The sequence below is a fragment of the Pimephales promelas genome, chromosome 7 (assembly GCF_988280905.1).
Source record: "Pimephales promelas chromosome 7, fPimPro1.hap1.1, whole genome shotgun sequence".
Taxonomy (NCBI): Eukaryota; Metazoa; Chordata; class Actinopteri; order Cypriniformes; family Leuciscidae; genus Pimephales; species Pimephales promelas.
Genome location: NC_142775.1, coordinates 3,613,795 through 3,637,983, shown reverse-complemented (window position 1 = coordinate 3,637,983; position 24,189 = coordinate 3,613,795). Strand labels below are relative to the sequence as shown.

Genomic DNA, 24,189 nt, shown 5'->3' with positions numbered 1-24,189 from the left:
CATCTATAGATCAGTTACATTCAGCTGCACAGCCCATCTCAGAACAAAACACCATCAATAACACACAACTTACACACTATTAAATGTACAGGATTTATATCAAATCAACTTGCACTTGTTTTAATGTTCACAAAAAAAGTGTAACAATTTAGTCAAAGAACATTCCTAAAAAATGGAACGAAACGTGCTCCTAAAAAAATTAAATAAATAAATAATGGATTTGAAAGAGCAAAATTATATATATGATATTCATCTTAAAGGGATAATTCACCCAAAAAAGAAAATTCTGTCATCATGTACCCTTATGTCTTTATCTGCAGTGTTTGGTCTATGTATGTAAACCCTCCGTTCAGTTCAGTTCAGTTCTTTGTCCGTCTGGTGTCTTCAATGTAAACGTGTAGTTCTGCCAGAGTTCACTATGTTACTTTCACTGTGCTATTTTAACCTTATTAGAGCTTGTTGCCATTCACTTTCACAGTATACAAAGAGTTGCCAATATATTCTGCTTGACATCTTCTTTAGTGCCACACCGAAGAGAAAAAAAGGCACACAGTTTTGGAACAACATGAAGGAGACTAAATAATGACAGAATTTTTACTTTTCTATGAACTACTCCTATAGATTTCTCTGGCCAGTTATATGTAGAATCAAGTCCATCCCATAATTCTACTCAACGTGTCTCTCTAAGGCTAAGCCATGCAGCTATCAATTACTTCTGTCAAATAAACAATTAAGAAATGATAGTTATGTTCTTCAAAGGTCATTATGGTGTTCTGCTGCATATGGGCATTAGCCATGCAAAACCTTCAAAGAGGTGCCAAGGCAAGGCCGTCGTGATGTCATGCTTCTGTAATGTAAGAATCATCTGATTGGCTGTTGGGGGAGAGTGGGATATGTCAATAAATTGGCTGAGAGAGAGAGAGGGTGGAGCTTATAAAAGGGGGTGGAGCTACACAACTAAGGTATTGTTGGTTGAATTCTTTACTATTATGTGTAATATTTTCATAATGCCAGAATACAGAAGCTCCGGCGATTGGAGCGTTCCTTCTAGATGGCAGAAGCACTTGGATTATATCCTTTCCGTTTGACGTTTCTTGTTGTTTGGAAGAAGAGGAAAGAAGAAAATAGTTATTGGGAAACAAAACACTGCTGTTATTGAGATAGAAATGTATCGTAACCAAGACTCTGTTTCAGCTCCACAGCATCCAAATAAGAAGAATCCAATTCTATAATTTAACTTAGTATCTGCACATGGTCACTGAAATGTGTTGTTCAGGTATGAATTTGTATACAGTTTACACAATGTGGAACTGAAGCAGAACAATGTGCAAGCCTCACGTGAGCGGACAAGGACAAACAGAGCGATAGACTGGCAATGGATTATTTCAGTGGAAATGCGCTGCTTCAAGAAGAACAGACACACTAAGGGCCCTATCTTGCACCTGGCGCAAATGACTTTGTACACTGACGCATTTATCATTCCTATGTTGCACCCGCGCAAAGCAGGCTTTTCCCTCCACAGAAACACGTCGGTAACTAGGAAATGACCTTGCGCTCCCTGGGTGGGTTGATGCAAAAAGGAGGCGTGTTTCGGCGTAAACATCCCCTAGTGCTATTTTACACTTCCAGAAAACAATTCCGCCACTGACCAGAAAAAAAACTAGTCTAAAGTCAGTGGCGTGCTGCACTTTGTTCATAATGCTATTGTAAGCGCGCGTACTTGGCCAATATGTAGAAGGTGCCCAACACGCATACAATTTGATTCTCTCATCAACACAGATGCAGCAGTTTTTATTTTTGCAAATCATACATTATAACAAGGAAAAATATGAGGGAAATCATTGTGGTGTCCATGAAGATGTAAAAAAATGTAGGCCTAAATCTAGCTTACACATTTACCCACATTTTTCAGGCTAATTGTAGTAATGACGGATCAGACCTGTTTGCCCAATAGTGGCAAGACACATATGTATATAGTGTTTATCCGACACTGATTTGGGTGGGTTTCTTCCATCCCCATACAACGTCACTTCTCTGTCTTTCACTGCCCTGACAAGAACGTCGGTCTCATCGGCTAATATAATAACAATCCGCCATGCAACATGTGCACCTGCTCTTAAAGGGTATGTTGGATGACGCTCTGATGGGTTTATTTCACGTTACGCCCAAACCACACCTATGACTAATGAAGATATTTTAGACTAACCCCTTTTAAACTTGCGTCGGGCGCAAGAGGCATTTATCCTGCCGGTAAAATAGCAACAGCGCCGGGACCCTCCCACAAAGTTACTTGCGCTTCGCGCTTGATACTTGCGCCTCAGATGGTTAAAATAGGGCCCTCAGTGTTCATGTGATCTACTGAAGGGGTGTCGCTCTTCAGGGCGTTTACACTGACAGCAAATTGTGGGGTTTAAAGGGGTGGTATAATGCCCTTTTCACAAGATGTAAAATAAATCTCTGATGTCCCCAGTGTATGTGTGTGTGTGTGAGAAGTTTTAGCTCAAAATACCCCACAGATAATTTTATATAGCATGTTTAAGCCTGTTCATTTTTTGAGGGATTTGTGTCTGGCCCTTTAAATGCAAATGAGCTGCAGCTCCCGACACAGAGGACGTGTTTCTAGACCTCCTTTGTGTGTGTGTGTGTGTGTGTTAGCAGCTCCGATTACCTCATGCATCCGCATTTGACGCGAGTTTACAACAGTGGCCAGTAACACACTAACTGTATGGAAGTTCATCATTCATGCTGTGTATTTGGGTTTGTAAATAATGGCGATAATATTATAACCATAATTCTTAGCAATTAATCAGAAAAAAACTGCGCGTAAATGGGAGCGAAGAGTTTTGAGGATCCGCCTACATACAGTTGACGCACACTGCAGTCGAGTAGAAACATCACCTAGCACTACCGTAATTTGGCAACCTCCAGCGAATGAGGTGAATCACTGTCAGTGTGAACGCCCTTTCAAAATGATGCATTTCCTGGACAGCCCCATGCAGATGGGATAATTGTGTGTGAGAGTGAAATGCCAGCATTTTTGGACATGGTCATGCAGACCAGTGCCAGTAAGAGCTGTCGGTACCAGGTGGGTTTGCCAGCCAGCAGCTCCGCAAGGAGACAGGAAGTGAAGAGCATGTGTCATGTCTAAAGCTGAGACCCTGCTCTCATGTTGAGTTTACACAAAACTGAAAGAGAGTGCAATGGTTAACATGATGTCTCGCCACACTCCTCCATTACTTAACCACACACTTCATCACTTAAAGGAACAGTGCACTCAAAAATGAAAATTCAATCATCATTTACAAACCCCCCAATCTTGTATGAATTTATTTTTTGTCAGTCAAGCACAAATTATCTGAAATTAAATTTTTTAGACATATTGTCTCTCCAATTACGTTTATATTACGGCTGAATTCGTGTCAATTTCATGATGCATCTCAATCATAGAGGGATCGTAATCTAATCAAATCCCTATACAATTATATATAATTTTCATTTAGTAGAAAAGAGCACTCTGGAAAGAAAGTCATACGTTTGGAATGACAAGAGTTAATGATGACAGGATTTTCATTTTGGGGTAAAATAGCCCTTTAAAATGGATTGTGGACATGAAGCTCATTGTAGGAAGTTACTGACCAGTCTCAACTTTGTATGCATAGATATCTATTCTAGATACCACATTAGACTACTCAAGATACGCCAACGCGCCCGCCATCTTGGAACATTAACATTTCAGACTCAGAAATACAGAAATTTCAGAAATGCTCAGTAACATTAAAAATCAATGAATTTTCAAAAATACCACAATAGTATTTTTTAAATAAAAGCCATTTAAGTGTACTTCGAGTATACTTTCATGACTGTGTAACCTGCCTTAGCCACCAAGCCTTGTAGGGTCACTTCGGCCCATGTGGGTAAAGCTTACATGGTAGCAGGTTAGGCTGGTGCGTCCCTGCACACCATGGCAGTTTTGCAGGCTTACCAGGCAGACCAGCTTAAAGAATTGGATTATGAAGAGGAATTTGCCCTGAATGGAGTTAAAGAGCTATGTAGGGCCACCCCAATCTGCCTTGTTAGGCGATGTTGTCAACACCATCGTCAACATATACCAGGAGGTATAGGTACAGATACTATACCTCACCATAGCCAGGAGTTGGTACCATCCACCAGCCACTCCAGGCCAGGGCCCACTGATAGGAGAGGAGAACAGTATGACAACATGTTGACACGTAACCCCTCACAAAGGGGACAGGGAACCCCACTCAGGCACAGCCATACTGGGGGAGACATGATCCTCTAAGATGGCAAAGAAATAGTCCTGACATTCATGGATTCTGGCCCCCAATAGCATCACCTCCCAGGGGAGATCTACACCAAGACATCATATGCCAGACCTTCCTCAGGGCCCCAACAGGCTATTCGCCCCATCTTCACTCAAGAGCGATATTATCAATTGCCCCACCTGGTTGGTCCCTGCCAGTTCACCGATTCAGGGCTGTAAGACTTTGTGGCAGCAGCTAACAAACTTGTCTCAGTGGGTGCTGAAACATATCTCAGGAAAGTTTACAGGATTCGGTTTGCCTTCCGTCGACCTTGATTCAATGGCGTTGTAGCTACAGTGGTACTAAACAAGAACTACAGTCTCTCTTGGCAAATGGGCCATGGAAAGTGTACCCCTTCCAGAGAGGGACTTATGGTTCTACAGTCGGTACTTTATTGTGCCAAAAAAAGGATGGGGGTTGCATCCGATTATAGATTTGAAGGGCTTGGACCGTACTCTTTGGACATACAGACTCAAGATGCTCACCCTAAAGTTTAGTTGTGTTGCAAATCCAGTTCGAGAAATGGTTTGTGACAAATCTAAAGGATGCCTACTTTCCCTCAAAATTCTGCCAGAACATAGGAAGTTTCTCAGGTTCGCTTTCAGGGGCTCTTTTCAGGCTAGCTCTATCCCCAAACATCTTTACCAAGTGCATGGATGGTGCTCTGGCTCCTTTTAGACTCCAAGGCATCTATAGCTGCATTTCCACTGTGGAAACTTTCCCCAGGAATTAGGAACTGGGGTGGTACTCGGTGTGTTTACACCGCAGGAACCAGCGTCTAAATGAAGTTTCGGGTAAAAATTTCGCCCCCAGAAAGTCCCTGCTAGCGAGGTAGTACTTTTTCAGAGTTCGGGAACTTTCGGGACTTGTGCGCTGAACATGCTGATTGGTTCTTACCACTTGTTCTTTCTGCCCGATGGCGCGTTCGTCCCATCCATCTCACGGTCAATGTCCGCTGATAACAAACGTCTACTTTTATATCTAGCATTACAAGCTTTCTGAATAAGGTTTGGGGTCTCTTTTCTGCAATTTTGTTTATTACCTCGTTAGTAAACCAATCACACACAAAAGCAGCACAGCTTGAATCTCCTCCATACAAAAACTCAAAACAAACGTGCAGTTCAACGTCACCACATAATCTTCCCGCCCCGGACCGGTACTTTAGTCTGCGGTGTAAACGCAGTAAGCAAGCGGTCTGGGGCAAAAAAATGTTCCTATGAAAAAAGTTCCAGGGACAAAGAGTTCCTGGTAATTGCAGTTGAAACGTGGCTTATGTGCTGAACTACATGAACTGAACTACGACTGGCTCAGTCGTAAGAGCTGACGACGCAACATTGAGACTGCTTTCTGCCGCTCAGAGAACCACTTTCCTTGGGGTTGTTTGGGACTTGACCACAACACAGGCACGTCTGTCTCTCGCACATGTAGAATTGTTTCTAAATGCTATGAAAGATATCAAGATAGGTCAGGAGCTCTCAGTTCTTCAAGTTCAGAGCGCATGGCGGCAGTGGCCAACATCATTCCACTAGGCCAACAGTTTTGGCTCAAAAGCAGGGGATTTCATCCTCTGATCCCCCCTCAGGGTTACAAGGGTCACGTGTCATGGGTTAAGTGCTCTTATGACTTCAGAAGGAGTCACGGTTCCTGAACAAAAGCCAGGCTCTTGGGGCATGTTGCAGTCACAAGACTTTAACAACAGATGCCTCTCTCACAGAATGGGGTGCAGTTTTTAATGGTCGTCCAGCCAGTGGGATTTGGGGGACCTTCATCTTCATTGGCACATATCTAGATATGAGAGCAGTGTTTTTGGACTTGAAACACTTAATTCCACTCCTGAGGGGCTTTCATGTGTTGGTCTGCACAGACTCTTCTGTAAACCGCCAGGGCGGTCCGTGTTTGTATTCCCTTTTCAGGCAAGGGTGCAAACTTGGGGGCAGATATCCTGTTGAGGCACGGGCTGAGGCCCTGGGAATGGTGACTCCATCCACAGGTAGTGGAGTCCATATGGCAGAGGTAGTGAACCTGTTTGCCTCCATGGAGATGAGCCACTGTCCCCTCTGGTTCGCCCTCTACCCCTCCAGCTCCTCTTTCATAGTACAGACATGGCCAAGGCTGCTTTTTTCTCTGATGGCTCTAATTCTGGGGGTTCTAGCGAGGGTCCGTTTCTCATTGTGGCTCTGTTCTGGCCGACTCAAGTATGGTTCTCAAGTACATGATATCTCTCCTGGACGGTATTCCATGGGAGATTACAGTTCAGAAACATCTTCTGTCTCAAGTGGAAGGGACAATCACCACCCCAGGCTGGAGACCTGAAAACTTTTCATATAATGGTGCAAACAGCGCCACTTAGACCCACTCAACTGCCGGTTCAGTGCTGTAGTTACTTTTGACCCTGTATACACCAAAGGTATATGTGGCCGCCATCTCAGCTATAGCCACATACCATCAAAAGAGGTTTCTGTTGGGAGGTATCCTCTGTTGTCTCGGTTCTTGCATGGTTCAAGATGGCTGAGTTTCATCCTGGTCTTTCTTAGGGAATGGGGTTACATACGTAACCTGAGGCATTCACTGATTTCATTAGAAGCTCAGAGCAATATGGCTGTAGGGTTTTCTGATGATCAATAATATTTATCAGAGCTTTAACTAATTTTCCTTTTTATTTACCATATGCAGAATTTTAACATGAATGATAAACTAAATCCTGTGAAAATCAAAGATTTTAGATTATTGCGGATATGGATACTGATGAATGTGAATAACTACTGTAGGTTGCAGTCTCACAATCAACTTGCTCTCAAGGTATCATGGACTGGCTTTGACTGTTTCAATATGGCGGACGGGTTATGCATAGATGTCCGTAGAAACAGATAATCAATCAGTATTAGAAGTTTTAAAGCTGTTAGTTTTAGCTGATTCTAAACTATCCATTTCCCACATTTTCTGCAGTATGTAGATTCAGTATCCCTGGCTTTGCTATGAATGCCAGTTTGGTGAATGACAACTGAAGCTGTGTGTCATTTTAACATGCAGGTCAGGATTTCAGCTGGGCCCTACAAGCTGGTTTGAGGTTCTGCGGCAGTGAAATTTAAACCAGGTTTTAACGCTCAAGAGTTCTGCATTATTTGCCCTAGCTCTCAGTTGTTCACTCCGTCTGCAGAGCGTTTCTCTCCTGTTACAGAATCTGCAGCAGAAACTCAAAGCATATAAGTGTAAGCTGCAGGTATAGTGTTGCCTAGAGCGAAGAGACATGCAGACTGGTGCTTACTTAAAACCCCAGCCTGTCCCACCCAGGACTATAGCTGCCACCAGGATAGCCCCTGCGATGGACCCTATGATGAGATTGGTGGCACTGGGACCTGTTTGGGCAAGTGTAGGGAAACGGGACATGAGCTTTGATTTTTTTAGAGCTCAAAATATCTGTTCCAGCAAAACAGATGGTGTTTTAAAAGATCCAGAATTTTATGGCATGTTTGATGTTTGTTATTTCAATCCGGGGACAGGCTTTTTTCAAAAATATTGTATTCATATATTTGGGCTCATAAATAACAAATATTTGAATATTCATTTTTTTAATAACGTTTAACAAGAAACACGTTATTTTATTCATCAAGTGTTTGTCACCATTTCTGAACAAGCTTTTTACCTTTGGGATTTCCTGTTAATGCTTGTTCATTCTGCTGATCATTGATCAAAAGTTTGGGGTCTGGAAGATTTTTAAATCTATAATTCAGCAAGGATGATTTAAGACGATTGAAGATTGAAGAAAAAAGGTACTAGTATAGTTCTTCCAGGATATTATCTGTTAATTTACAGACATTTCATTTAATACAATGCCTAAATCTAAATACACCTGTGAAAATTGTATTATTTACTATTTTCACAAACTTTTCTTAGAGTTTAGTTTCCCCCCTCTCTGATTTATTCTTTCCTGTCCACTGGGTGGCGCTTGTCTCAATTTTTACATTATGATTTTAGGAAATGTGTCATGTATTAGCTTGTATATTTGAAACGCATATATGCACTACAGTGGACAGACAACTAAATTACTAAAATTACTATTTCTACTAAAACAATAATAGTACATTATAGATCAAAAGTTTAGATTCAGTAGGATTTAAATATACTGCATTTCTGTGCAGAAATCGTTGATCATGAATCCATTCAAAATTGAAAAACTATTTAAACTGAAATCCCTTTTAGCTGGTGTTTTATGAATGAGCTCCAATTTGTGTGGTAACACTTTACTTGAAGGGGTGTGCATAAGACTGACATGACGTGATGAATATGAAGGAGGTTTTATGCATGTTAATGACAACTGTCATTAAAGGTGCCAAATGGGATTTAAAATCAAATCATACAACATGTTCCATACCAGATGGGGGCAGTATACCTCCAGAAATACCTCCACGGCCACGCGCTCTCTCATGTCTTCAAACAATATGGGCGAGTGCTGTGTTGCTCTGTCTCCCTCGTGCATATTCATCAAATCAATTGACGCGATAGTAAAAGGTTGGAAGACCGCAGTTTCACGTGGAGCATTTGGAGATTTTCAGAGATTAGAGACTTAATGAACAACATCTCAATACTAAATTATAAGGGCCGTCTCATAGACAAGTCGGTGCATTTCGACGATATGGGAAAATTAAAGCCCAGGCTATTATTTCTAGTTTTATGATATTCGATTTGTTCATATTACATTTTTATCATTAGTTTGAATTAATTTGACAGACAGCAATTCCCTGATGTGGACCAAGCTAGCGTCTTTCAGAGCTGCCAACTCTCACAACACTTTTCACACACTTTCACGCCACACATTTTTGTCATGCACAGAAAAGGACACTGAGACCGATGTCAGCTCTCAGATTCTGTTCATTTTATTACGCAATTCAAACAATAAATACAGTATTGGCGCTTTACACGACAGATCCCTAGCACACGTGAACCGATCATCTCTACTAGCTAATGGTAAAAGAACACGAACACTGTTGAAAGATACAGTATGCTACAACTTACCAAAATGTATTCCTTATGCATAATATCGACCAATCATTTTTTTTTAACTCTTCCCTGAACTGAAATGTAGTAGTGGGCTGTATTTTCCACACGACTGACGTCAGGTTCAAGTACACACAAGCTGGCGCGAGCGCGACTTACTCGTGTACTGCAGTTTGGCTGGTGGTAACGTTGCCCGCCCGCATACCGCCTCCCATGGTCGAAACTGGTATTACGACACCTGCCGGGCCGGGGCTAGTAATTTAGCATGCTAATTCAGGTTAATATCTCGGCAGCACTATTACTTGTCAGTTTTTTAATGACATCATCAACCTTATTTCTTCTCAATCTTTTGATGCGTGTTGCTCATTTTTGGGATATTTTAACCTCAATTTTTACAGATGGCACCTTTAAGTGTCATTCGCTCAGTTATGACATTTTATTGCCATTATGACATTGACATGTCTTTGTTATGATAACTTGACATTACCAAGACAACATAAATTGACATAAATATGTCATTGCATGGCAGATTAATTATCAAACTTAAGAAACCACTTGGCTTTATGGGTTAACATTACATTAAACTGTCAGGTGGTTGGTTTTGACATTGGCTGTCATGAGGCCATTATAACTGTGTCATGAATTTGTCATTAAAAAGTTATAATGGCCTCATGACAGCCAATGTCAAAACCAACCACCTGACAGTTTAATGTAATGTAATCCAATAAAGCTAGGTGGTTTCTTAAGTTTGATATTTAATCTGCTATGTCATGTTTAAGACATATTTATGACAGGTTATGATGTAATGGTTTGTCAAGTTGCCATAAAATGTCATATTTGCATTGAAAATGTCATAATTGAGCGAATGACACTTAATTACAGTTGTTATAAACATGCATAAAACGTTCATATTTATGGCATGTGTCATGTCAGTCTTATGAACACTCCTTCAAGTAAAGTGTTACCCATTGGGTATGTGTGTGTAAGCATGTGTGTTTGTGTAAGAGCGAAGCAAACCTTTGGGCTCCTCATCTTCACTGGGGGCCGGCTCTTTTGGAGGGTCAGGCATGCTACAGTCCGTCCCCGCCCATGTTGTGTCACATGTACAAGCCGCCTCATTATTGCACACCTGTTTAATATTAAAATCGGCAAAACAATACAGAAAATACAAATCACGTTAATTAGGCATTACTTTCTTAGCATAATAAAAAAATGGATTTTGGAAAATGTAATCCTCAGCATTGCGTGTGTTCAGTGTGTGTGTTCGGGATAGCTCTCACCCCATGACTGGAACAGATGTGTCCGTCGTGTCCACTGGGACAGGAGCTCAGGTTCAGATCCTGGATAGGGAGACACTTCCTGTCCAGACACATCATTGATGGACCACATGGAGTCCCATCCTCAACATAACCGTGATCAGTCTGATCATCCAGCAAGACGTGGCCACCGCTGACAAAACAATGTGTGTGTGTGTTCAGATCAGATTCTGATATTGGCGGCATAATCTCAGTAATGAATACTGTGATATTTTGCAATTGGCTCTGAAATAGATGCAAAAGCAAAACCGATATTATCGGCCGATATTAGGCATTTTCCAAACTATCGGTATCGGCAGTTATAATGGCCGATAAATGAATATTTAAAAAATCAAATAAAAACGGACGAATCACGTTTGAACCATGTCATGAGTGTTGGAGTTGTATAGTTTGTCCACCAGAGGGCGCTCTACACCGTTCCTGTTGGCAACACTCGTTGAGTTGGTCACAACAATTAAAAGAACATCCCCATCAGATCTCTTAACTCAAATAAGCATGGCAACATTTGTGTCTATCATGTCCAGTTTTGCTGTTGTTAAATAAGCCGAGAGTGAAGCGGAATTAGCTAGTAATAATTACGTTACGTTGTTAGTGTAGTTGACCGACTGTCCTTTTAACTTTTGACAATGTGACTGAAGTATTTCTTTAATAGCGCGTGACAGTTATAGCAATGAGACGCATCATCTCTCCTTGGCCTGTTATATTGAACATGTATGTTTTACAATTTGCAGTATGACGTTATCCATTGCTAAATTATGGCTCATCGTAGACCACTAAGCTAGCTAATGCCACTATCATCCGTCTGTTCTGTTATGACAATAAAAGAAACAAGTTTCTTTTTAAAATGCATTATCATATCATTTTAGTTAAAACTCATAAATAACTACAAATAACTATGTTAGGGAAATCTGTTAATGTTTTGTTGCACGTTTCTGAAAAAAATAATAAAAAAAATATCGGCCGATATATCGGAATATCGGATTTTAAAACCAACAAATATTTGTATCGGTATCAGTCTTCAAAATCCTTCATCGGTCGGGCTCTAAAAGGTCTTGATCATGCGTTTGCCTCTGAGCTTCTCACCTGCAGTCGATCACTCTGCCCTGATGGTTGAAGTTTGTGGGAGTGACTTCTCCTTTCATGATTCCTATCCGTGGGATTCGGCCCATGTTAGTGCACAACAGATACCCGCAAAACACATCACTGCGAATATAGAGATCACAGCGACACTACTGTGAGAACATAACACTACAATTCACACCAATAACACACACTCCTGCTGGACATCAGAGGACTGTACAGTTTCAATCATTTTCTTTTCTTTGTATGTGTATATTCAACTTTACCAACAAATCTCACCCTTAAAGTGAATATGTTTAAAAAGTATATTTTACAAAGTATTTTTGAGACGTTAAAGGAGTAGTTCACTTTTGAAAAAACTTTTGCTGATAATTTACTCACCCCCATGTCATCCAAGATGTCCATGTCTTTCTTTCTTCAGTCGAAAAGAAATTAAGGTTTTTGATGAAAACATTCCAGGATTTTCTCCATATAATGGACTTCAATGGGAACCAAACGGTTCAAGGTCCAAAAGAAACTTTCAGTGCAAACTGTTCAAAGGGCTTTAAACGATTCCAGACGATGAATAAGGGCGAAACGATCGCTCATTTTTAAAAAAAATAACAAAGTTTAAGTTTTATAAGCTCAAACGCTCGCCTTGCTCTGTTCTGTGATGCACGTCCGTGACTCTCCTGTTCGAACTCGTTCAACAAAATGAACAAATCTTTTTCCGAATCAATTCATTCGTTTTTTTCGCCGAATGAACCAAATGACTCGGAAAAAGATTTGTTCATTTTGATGAACGAGTTCGAACAGGAGTGCGTGACAGAACAGAGCAAGGCGAGCGTTTGAGCTTATAAAACTTAAACTTTGTTATTTATTTATTAAATGAGCGATCGTTTCGCCCTTATTCATCGTCTGGAGTCGTTTAAAGCCATTTGAACAGTTTGCAGTTTGTACTGAAAGTTCCTTTGGACCTTGAACCGTTTGGTTCCCATTGAAGTCCATTATATGGAAAAAATCCAGGAATGTTTTCATCAAAAACCTTCATTTCTTTTCGACTGAAGAAAGAAAGACATGGACATCTTGGATGACATGGGGGTGAGTAAATTATCAGCAAAAGTTTTTTCAAAAGTGAACTACTCCTTTAAGACCATGTCCACACTAATAAGTTTTCGTTTGGCCTTCCGTCCACACTGAGACGGCGTTTTACGTCAATGAAAACGTAGCTTTTGGAAAACGCTCTCCAAAGCGGATACATTTGGAAACGCCGTTTCGCGTTGTAGTGTGGACTGAAGCCGGAGGTATTTGAAAAAGATGACGTAAGTTTAGTCATGTGACACTGATGCTAAAATATGTTACTTTGCACATTCTTCATATCACAGTACTGCAAAGATGACAGAAACCTCACATTTGCTGTCCTCCGGCAATACAGGAGAGTAGTCGCGTTTTAGACCAAACATATGGTGACTGAGAGCGATTTGGACGCATCAGTGATGGGGAGATATTCTGCTAAATAAAATGATAAAATGATACATAATGCCATCTTTTGAATGGCTGTAGCCGAGTTAGAGGAGGTTGAATCGCAGCATCGACGATTCCAAGTTCGAGATTTTGAATTCATTTCGATCGATTTCGAAAATCGAAATCGTGACACCCTTACTAATAAAACACCCGAGCCATACTGTATGTAGATCAGAATATCCCAGAGAGAAGTGGATCTTTAGTCACAATGGTTGAATGGTTTTGCACTCACTGCTTACTGCACTGGATCCATTTGTCTCCATCTTGACCACAGTTGCCCTTCTCTGAGCCCTCAGTGTTCAGCTTCTCATAGCAGAACTTCTCTGAACTCGCAGCCTCTGCATGAAAACAGAGAAAAAGCAGAGAAACTGAATAAACTTCAGTATAGATAAGCTAGATTGACTAATGGTAGTTTACCGTATCTACAGTATTTAACCCTCAGGTGCTCTTCGTTTCAGAGTCACACTTGTTATCTTCCCGGTCAAAAAAGACCGGACACCTAAAAATTACATTTCCTCCATCCCAGTAAAACCAATGCAATTTATTTTTGTTCTATAATATTTATTCTTAGTAATTTAGTATTTTGAGACAATTTGATTGAATTTATTAATATTTATGCAATATTTATGGTCAATGTTTGCCATGGAAAAATGTAAAAATGTATATAATTATATATATATATATATATATATATATATTTATTTATTATTTTTTTCAAAAATTATTAATTCAGTATTTTAGTTTAATATAGAGTCTAGGCCTTCAGAAAAAAAAATATTTTTTGAAGAAAATTAGCACCACCTGGTTACAGTATAGAGAAAAAGAATCATGGTGTAACCACTAGATGGCATACAGTTCTCTATGGAGAAGCATGTGAATTCCCCAGCTGTTTATGAACACATTTTTTTTGGTGGATTTGATATAGTTGAAACAATCTCAAAAACGATTTTTTATTAAAAAAAAACGTTTAAAAAAATAATTAAAAATTTGTGAATTTTTGTGTTTTTGTCAATTTCCAATTCATTTCCTATGGGTCGGTCATTTTTGAGCAAAGACCACAAGTGTAACTATTTTTTTAAGACCACTTAGCATGCTCAGATCATGACCTCATTTTTTTTTTGTATTCACATACAATATGCCATAAAAGTTATCAAGTTCCCTTTCAAGGGAACTTCGAGCTGCGTTGTCAAACGCGATGGGAACGCTCTGCGTGATTGCGTCGTGAAGCGTCTGTACAATCAGTCCAATGAGAGAGTAGGACGTCAGGTGACGTCATCGACCAGGAAACTATAAAGCACCCTTGAGATCAGACCGCGGCGACAGCTTCTGTAGCCTTCAGCAAGCGACCTCTGTACTCTGTCCTTGTCTATTTATTGTTGTTTGTCAAAGCCAAGAAAAGAAATATATATCTATATTTATGGCAAGCAAGATTAGAGACGCTGTGTGGTTCCCTGCCCTCGTTACATCACGGGTGGGGACACACATCAGCTATTTGTTTGGGAGTGGAGCATGCCAGCAGTCAGTTCTCGAGGGAGCTGATTGTGGGCATTGCGAGAAGCTGTCCGCGAGGACGCTCCGCTCCCGCCGGGCGTTCTCCGAGGAGGACGGTTCGGTTCGGTTCGCGTTCCCGGCGCGGGTCTCTCTGTTGCCGAGGCACGGAGACGACTCGCATTTCGGGGTTCGCAAATGGATCTGACAGCGGGGGTTGGGACGAGCTCAGCTCTATCTGAGTTTTCACATGCCAGATCTGGACTGCGATTTCCAGTTCCGAGGAATTGGTATCGTTAGTGTTTTGTTTTTAAAAGAAACAGTACAAACAAATAAAAATGTTTAGAGAAAGGCAGATGTTTGACTTTTAAATGAATTAATAAATAAGTCAGCTCATATCTGCTGAATAAAGAGGAGCTTTTAAAAGGAGGTTTTATTTATGCTTTTGCCAGTTAAAATTTTACTGGCTAGCTGAACATTATGAGATTGAAAAATAAATAAGAGTTTTTAGATTAAATTTATCTTAAAAACTAGAAAACTCTGTTTCTCAGCCTCCTCGTCTGGGTTTATATTTTATGTGTTTAATCCCCATATTATAGCAATGTTTGGGTATTTCAGTGCCTCGGGTTAAGAGACGCTTGCAAGCTTTCTCTCTCCCGAGTCAGTGTCATCATTTTTATCCCCGACGTTACCCACCAGCCATCATAAATAATGAATACATTTTTATTAGGCAGCCCTGGTGGGTATGGAATGAGTGTGAGGAGCGACTCTCTGAGGAGGGTCGCAGCGCTGCCACTTCAGTTGTTCCCGCTGGTGGCCACATATGTTTTTTCCGATATAAAGATAATGAGAAAATAAAAATATGTCTGTTCTTCTGGACGCTCCGCTTTCAAGAAAACTATGAAATAATCCATTCAGCGGTGTTCCAGAGGTTTCTTCCTCACCAATGTTCCTGAGACTGCTGGACGAGAGCAGTCTCGGCCTATTAAGCTCCTCGCAGCACAAGGTGCAAACAGAACAGACTATAGCCAGTTAGAGAAATGCAAGATCTGAGGACTGGTTTATCTCTAAAAAAGCTTGGACAAAGGAGAAGCCCTGACGCTGAGGCGGTCAGGCTTCTAAGGGTGGTCCCCTCTGGGGTAGGGATGGTTTTGAGAAATCGTTTCTCCTCAGTGCCCTCAAACAAAAGTCAAAGCACCCTCAGATTAATTTTTAATTCGCACACATGTTGAGATTTTGCAGACAAAAGAAACACTGATGGATTTCACACTCATACAAATAATAGGTTACACAATATAAATCCATTAACGCGATTTTTCACATCAGAATTTATTGCAGTATTTCATGTTTAATGCATTCGATTGGTTGTGTCCTTTCGCGATCGTAATACGCATAGGTGAAGCCGTCCCTTTAATTGCGCACTTGGTTTGCGTGTGTGCGTCCCGCTCAGGAAATTCGTTATTGAGACGGGGCTGCCTTTAGATAGCCAATAAATGTATCTATATTGAAATGAATGGAGAGTCTCTGCAACGGCGGTAGATTGAAGTGCGTGTCCGAGTGAAGATTGCGCGAGCCGCAAGAGAACTGTATCCATGAAACTGACAGCAGTGGCAACAAGCGCTCAGCTTGATTTCAAAAACATAAAATTGAACCGCTAGCTAGATCTCTTAATTACTGTAAGAGCGAACTAAATGAATGCTCTGCTAGTTAACTGGAGATGTTTTATTTGTATTAGGTTCGTGCCTCAATATTTCCAAAAGTGGTGGGTACAAAATTACTAATGACGAAATCTGGTGGGGACCCACCGAAATCGACGCCTATGCTTTCACTGCATGACACTCATTCAAACCAACACAGGCTGCAAACCCGTGATAAATCCCAGCAAGTGCCGACGCCGTCGAGTGACCAGCATTTAATCTTTAAATCAGCTCTTTCGTTTAAAAGCACTGATTCATTGTCGTCATAAACTAAATGTCTAACATGAACGTTACTTTTCTTAACTAAAATCAGTTTCAATACTTCACACATTTGCAACAGGCTACTGCTGTTATTTGGGGAAAAAGCACTCTGTGTGTAACATTTCTTATCTTAACTATATGAAATGATATGTAAAGGTCAAAAACTTTTACAGGGACATAGGCTACTCGATCATGGATATTGTACATTGTTTAACATTTGAGCACCCTCACTATTTTCAAAAGCACCCTCAGTGATTTGGTTCTAGAACCGGGCCTGCCGAGGTGCCTGCTTTATCCAACGGTCCTCCGAGGAGGGTCGTAGGAACTAAGCTAGTGAAGAGATAGGCAGATCTGAGGACTGTCATCACCTCTAATAAAGCTTAGACAAGAAAATGAGGCTATCAGGCTTCTGAGGGTTCCTCCGGGGCAGGGACGATTTTGAGAAATCGTTTCTCCTCGGCAACCTCTGGGGTGCGACTCTCTGAGGAGGGTCGCAGCGCTGCCAGTTCGGTTGTTTCCTGCCGGTTCGCTGTTCAGGACACCGAGGTGTCAGCGTCCCCATACGATCCTCCGAGGAGGGTCGTAGAGCGGTCAGTTCGGTTGCTTCCTGTCGGTTCGCTGCTTCAGGGCACCGAAATGATTGTTCAAGCAAATCCAGAGGCCAGTCTTGAGAGACTGGTTCCCCTAGTAGAATTTCTGGCAGCGTAAAAACTACTGCCACACATTTCTCAGTGGGTCCTGCACACTATAGAAAGGGGTTTCAGAATTCAGTTCGGTTCTTGTCCGCCCAGATTTCTAGGCGTCCTCCTCGTAGTGGTGGACCCGAGCAGGCTTTGGTTGTGGAGCAGGAAGTATTGACACTTCTGTAAAAGGAGCTGTAGAAGGGATTCCTCCTCCCAGCAGACAGCCATTACTTCATTGTTTCTGAAAGAGGATGAGGTGTTGCGTCCTACTCTGGACCTGTGTCAATTAAACAGCAGGTTTCAGAATCTTAAGTTCAGTATGCTTAAATATGATTGTGTCACAGATTCAGTCCGAGGACTGGTTTCTCTCAATAAACTTAAAGGAACGCTTACTTATCTTTCCATCCTCATCACAGGAGGTTCCTGAGGTTTGCTTTCGGGGGCGAAGCATACTAATATCGGGTTCTCCTATTCAGCCATGGTTCACACCCCACACCTTTGTTTTCAATATGCGTGGATGCAGCTCTGGCTCCTCTGGACTCCAGGGCATTTACGTATTATACTATCAATGATTGATTGATCCTAGCTCAATCTGAGCATGTGGCAGTTCGGCATTGAGATGTCGTTCTGTCTCATATTAAGATGTTGGGGGTTGTTGCTCAACGCCAAGAAGAGTGTGCTCTGAGGACCACTTTTCTAGGTGTAGCCTTTTACAGCTGTAAATGGGGTATATATCATGGCAGCTGCGTCCAACGTAATTACTTTTGGCCTTCTGTACATGAAACCCATGCAGTGATGGCTCAGGACCAAGGGGTTTTCTCTGAGGAGAAAAACGTTTTTCGCATGATCAAGGTCACGCTGCTTTGCCTTCGTGCTTCGGTCTTGAGGAAGAACCTTGGTTCCTCACCCAGGCCCACTGTTGGGGGCTTCCTGTTGACGCATAATGTTATCGACGGATGCTTCCCTCACAAGTTGGGGGGGTATATCTAGGCCAGTTACTCACTGTCAAGCATTTTTTAGACTGGTGTCTCTCATGGCAGCTGTGTCCAACGTAGTTACTTTTGGCCTTTTGTACATGAGACCCATGCAGTGATGGCTCAGGACCAAGAGGTTTTCTTCGAGGAGAAAAACGTTTCGCATGATCAAGGTCACGCGGCTTTGCCTTCGTGCTTTGTCATGTCGAAGAGCCTTGGTCCCTCGCCCAAGCCCAGTTTTTGGGGTTTCTTGTCGACGCATAATGCTATCGACGGATGCTTCCCTGACAAGATGGGGGTGATCATGAGTGGTTGCTCGGCGAATGGTACTTGGCAGGACCATCTACCTTTTAGCACATAATTGGCTAAAAGTGATGGCGGTATTCCCGAAAATCTCAATACTTCCTGCCAGACCCTAGAGGTCACTATGTGTTTGTCCTTTCGGATAAAACACTGATGGTCTCGTATATCAGAGCAGATATCCTGTTGAGGCAGGGGCTGAGGCCCAGGGAATGGAGACTCACCCCAGAGGTGGTGGAGCTTCTTAGGGAGAACTAAAGTCAAACTAAAGTCAGTCGACATTTCAAATCGTTGGTACAACGCATTGCTCTATTTGGTTCTCCCTCACACATCCAGCTCTGCTTGGACTGGATGTGATGTATTAGGTGTGGTTAACACTACACCGGTACACATTTCCCGATATCTTTGCTCCTGGGAGTTCACCCTCATTTGGAGTTTGGATACTGTGGCTTGGCCTCTGAGGGGGCCCGGCTCATAGAATCCTGTCTCTCGACTGAGATCGTTGAGACCATTCTCCAATCCAGAGCTCCTTCCACGAGAGAAACTATATGCATTGAAATGGAAATTATTCTCCATCTGGTGTGGCGAACATCACCAAGATCCTGGTAACTGCCCTGTTGGTACAGTTCTTGATTTCTTGCAAGACCGTTTCTCTGCTGGATTATCTCCTTCTACCTTAAAGGTTTACGTGGCGGCTATATCGGCCTACCACACCCCTCTGGGGGGTACTTCTATCGGGAGAGATCCTCTAATTACTAGTTTTTCTCGGTGGTACATGAGGTTGAAACCTGCACTGCACTTAGAGCACCGGCTTGGGATTTGGCCATTGTACTTGAGGGTCTGGCTTTGGCTCCCTTTGAGCCCATTGAAGAGGTTTCAGAAAAATTCCTCACTTTGAGAACATTTCTCCTTGCGGTTTCATTAACCGGAGATTAGGAGATTTGCATGCCCTGTCGGTTGCTCCTTTATGCCTGGAATCTGCACCGGGTATGGTGAAAGCATTTCTATACCCTAGACCGGGTTATACTCCTTAGGTCCCAGTTAATTTTTGGGGGCCTTATAGTGCTGCAGGCCTTTTATCCTCCACCTTTTAATACCCCAGATCAGGAACGATTGAACCTGTTATATCCAGTTCGGGCATTAGATGCCTACGTTCACAGAGCTGCCCTGTGGCGTAACTTTGAACAATTATTTGTCTGCTTTGGGTCACTCAAGAAAGAGTCCCCTGCATCTAAACAGGTTATGAGCAAATGGATAGTCGAGGCTATATCATTAGCTTATGAAGCGGCTGAACAGCTTTCACCTATGGCTGTTCGGGCTAGTGTTAATTTCGTTAACGAAAACTAAACGAAAATATTTTCGTCAACGCACATTTTTCACCGAACGAAAACTAGACGAGACGAGACTAAAATCCCCACTAATAAACAATAACTAGGAGTAAATCAGAAATAATTTTCGTAGACTAATAAAGACGAGACGAAAATGCAGTTCGGTAAATAAAGACTGGGCTAAAATCTATGGACATTTTAGTTCACGAACAAAGACGAGACGAAAATTACATATTATTATATGATATGGTTTTGTCAAATCCTGTCTCCTCCTCCGCCTCCTCCTCGTCAGCTCTTCCGCCACACACCCACTTTCAAACCTGGAGCGGGCGGGCACAGTCAGTCAGAGTAGCCTACACAACACAGAGCAGACAGGAGCTGGATTCACGGTGAGGCGGCGGCGACAGGTTAAAAGTAAAACATGCTTTGCACGGGGCTCGTGAGAAAGAAGAGACGTGCTATATGGACACATTTTGTTACAATGATAAACTAACTAATGATGGCTAACTTTCATAGCATTTAGTATCCAGGCTGGCTATGTTGCGTTAGCTTCTTAGCACGTAGCGACCGTAGCCACTTGTTGATAGAATTGTATAAGTTAAATTTATGCTAACTTAGATATGTTATACTGGCCGGGCAACTATAGTTTCAGTTAAATTTGATTAAAGCAGACAGACGCTTTAAAAAGATTAGTTAAAAAGATTTCATACGTTCTAGCAAGCTATGCCTTGTTTCACCTTAAATACTGTACCTTTATATACCATGTGAACTAGCTGGCAGGAAAGCACTTTTGTTGTATCAGTTGGAGTTTTTTTTTTTTTTTTCACAACATTGACCTCAAATCTATTTATTTTTTTATTCTATGTGAACTAGCTTTAAACAGCCAGCACTTGTGTTAAGTTCATAATACACTTTATTTTATTTATTTGTTTCCTTTGTCAGGTGTATTTTATTTGTTTTAATGCAAGCATTTGTGTTTGTGTCTTTGAACCTTAACAATGTTCAAAATAAATATGAAAATATTGTCAGTACATCTTCCATGTCTGCATGTGTTCCTTAAAATTGTGTTTTTTATCAAAAAGATGAAAGAAAATGTTGAATTGTGAAATAATTTTAGGAAATGTTTAATATTATCTGCTGACAACAAAGTAAAAGGTTAAAATGATGTCCTGACTAAAACTAGACTAAAATGTTGACAGTTTTTTTTGACTAAAACTAAACGAATAAAATTATGTTTTCTTGGACTAAAATAAAGACTAAAATGCTCGACTTATAGTCGACTAAAACTAGACTAAATAAAAATGGGATGATGTCGACTAAATGTGATAAAAACTAACAAGCGATGCTGAAACTGGACTAAAACTGAAACTAAATTTAAAAATGGCTGGTAAAATTAACACTAGTTCGGGCCCATTCTACTAGAAGTATGGCGGCCTCTACGGCCTTTATTCCGAGTGTTTCCCTTCTTGATATTTGTAATGCGGCAGGATGTTCTCTCTGCATACATTTGTCAGATTTTATGACCTTGGCCTCTCCACTCCTGGGGCTAGGTTGCTTGCTTCTTAGTGTGCGCAAGGACTTCACACAGAACGGGCATTTCTCAGCATGGCGTAGTGGGTATGGGGTTCCCATCGCGTTTGACAATGCAGCTCGAAGTTCCCTTGAAAGGGAACGTCTCAGGTTACGTATGTAACCCTGGTTCCCTGAGAGGGAACGAGAGCTGCGTTCGCCTGCCATAATTCCTGCATGCCCTGATCGACTTGCTTCAGGCCTTTCACAGAAGCTGTCGCGGTCTGATCTCAAGGGTGCTTTATAGTTTCCTGGTCGATGACGTCACCTGACGTCCTACTGTCTCATTGGACTGATTGTACAGACGCTTCACGACGCAATCACGCAGAGCGTTCCCATCGCGTTTGACAACGCAGCTCTCGTTCCCTCTCAGGGAACCAGGGTTACATACGTAAGTTACTGAGACGTTTCATAACATTCTGATGAAGCTGTGATTTTTAAAATTTCAAAACTGAAAATTTTCCGATCAGAAATGACCGAAGAACACCTGAGGGTTTAGTCATTAGTCGACTAATCCCACATTTATATTATATTAATAAGCCATTAATCATAATAATGTGCCTTTAATTGCCTATATAAAATACATATAGCCTAATCAGTGCATAAATGCACACATAAATCTTGTCACAGCGCACCGGTAAAAGTAATGATTATGAATGTGTTGTGAAAAAAACTTTTTTTTTTTAATTGAAAAATTAATTAATGATGTTTTCTGTTTCCGGCTGCAGAGATTAAGTGTTTAAGCTGACTCTACTGTGAGTTTCAGTTCATTCATGTCATGCGCTCAAGTTCACTGAGACCGTATCGACAGAAAGCGCCATTATTTTAACAAAAGCACAATGTTTTGTTGTTATTGTGAGTTTACAAAAATAAAAGTAGACCCTTAACAGTTTAGATTTCTCTTATCTGTAAGAGCAAAACCAACAGAGCATCATCATCATCATCTTGATGTCGACAGGTAATGGACACTCACTTGGACCCCACACATATTTACACTGACTGTCTCTCGTCTTGCACTCTCCAGCGTAGCAGCGGCCCTGCAAAAACAACACAATCCCACCAATCAAGTGAAACACCTTCATATATCAATCAGACAGATTGATCAGACGATTACTGGCCTTATTGAGATCAATAGCATTAATATGATGACTCTTTCCAATGGCTAATGAACATATAAAGTAGAACATACGTTCTACTTCAACATTACCAATATAATTATAATAGAACAGTGGAAGTGGATAATATAATAGAAGTGGAAATAGGTGTATGATGTAAAAAAATAAAATCCTACATACATGGAAACTCTGTTTACTTTTATCTAATGTAAAATCTTAATTAAAATGAGTTTTGTAAAGAAATATATATCAGATCGAAGCTCTTCAAGATTACAACAAATTCCAGACTGGTCATCCCCTGCTTTCTTGATACTGTTACTGGCCATTTAAAGTCCCCCAGCGTTAAAATGTTGTTGTTATGTGGTGTTTTTGATATGCTTTAAAATAAACCATGTGTAAATTCATAAGTCGAAAGCATTGCAGCATTTAAATATGTAATTTTAGTGATGGACTTCAGGTGTGTGTACCTGTTCGAGAGAGCAGAAGTAGCCGTCCTGCTTGTGTAGATTGGGAGGGCACTGCACACACACACACACACACACACACACAGAGAGATGCAAAGAAAGGTTCAATAAAGACATGCATAATCAGACTGTTGTATGTGTTTGGAGTCGTGCTGACCTGGCCTGAGTCTCCTGAGCACGTCTCTGAAATATCACAGTCATTCACTGCATAGCGGCAGGTGTAACCTCGCGGGTAGAACTGAGACAAGAGAGACACGAGACACACTTCGTGAAGATTACCTGTGCTTACTGTATTGCATGAGCACCCATAGATTTATAATTCATTATGTTTTAATTTGTCGTGCCTTATAGAAGTACACTTATTTTGACATGTTGACTAATGTACATGTAAATTAGCTTGATAAACACTTTAACAGTACTGTAGTGTTAAACTCGTTGCCTTAAAATGATTAAGTAATTAAACTTCCTTCAGTAACAGATGTGTGCAGATAGGAAGACGTAGACACAGAATATGAAGATACAAACGGGTAACTTTACTTATAATAATCCAACAGGTTAGCGATCCACACAGAAAATACAAACACACACCATAGTGTTAACGATAGTGGACAAAGAGAGCAGGAAAAGGTAACCTATACATACACAAACTCAAACGAGATGATTAAACTAACAGCTGACACGGATGAACTAACAATGACACTGATGATGAGTGACGATAATCACAACAATCCATGAAAACTAAACTAAGGGGGAGTTTGCATGACACCGTTTTCAACTAAAAAATTAAAACATTTTATCCGTTTTGGTTGTTCGTTTACACGACAACAGCGTTTCGTGCGCCTGAAACGCAAAATCTCGTTTCAAAGTGCTCGTTTTTGAAAACGGTCTCCGTGTAAACAACAAAAACGCAAATCTCTGAAGTCATGCACATACTGTACGTATTACGTGTTCAGTCTACTGTGTTTCATCGCCATCTACTGGCCTGGCAGCAGAATACAGCGTTTTTAATCGTTTCGGCGTATCCGTGTGAATGGGGATCGCTTTGACACTTGTGTCGTCTGTACGTGGAAAACTCAAAGGAAAAACTTTTAATA

General features: G+C 41.2%; 1 protein-coding gene across 1 annotated transcript in view; it reads right to left on the bottom strand.

Annotated features, from left to right (window-relative positions):
• Positions 1-438: 438 nt before the first annotated feature.
• The window catches only part of adam23b (ADAM metallopeptidase domain 23b), a 56,287-nt gene continuing 32,536 nt past the window's right edge, over positions 439-24,189 (bottom strand). Inside the window, exons 18-26 of the mRNA XM_089132951.1 lie at positions 23,253-23,333; positions 23,099-23,149; positions 22,490-22,553; positions 13,449-13,554; positions 11,717-11,836; positions 10,598-10,766; positions 10,335-10,446; positions 7,588-7,678; positions 439-1,093 (exon numbers count right to left, since the gene is read on the bottom strand). Coding sequence (XP_088989077.1) covers positions 1,048-1,093; positions 7,588-7,678; positions 10,335-10,446; positions 10,598-10,766; positions 11,717-11,836; positions 13,449-13,554; positions 22,490-22,553; positions 23,099-23,149; positions 23,253-23,333 — 840 coding nt within the window. The 3' untranslated portion in view covers positions 439-1,047. The remainder of the gene's footprint in view (positions 1,094-7,587; positions 7,679-10,334; positions 10,447-10,597; positions 10,767-11,716; positions 11,837-13,448; positions 13,555-22,489; positions 22,554-23,098; positions 23,150-23,252; positions 23,334-24,189) is intronic.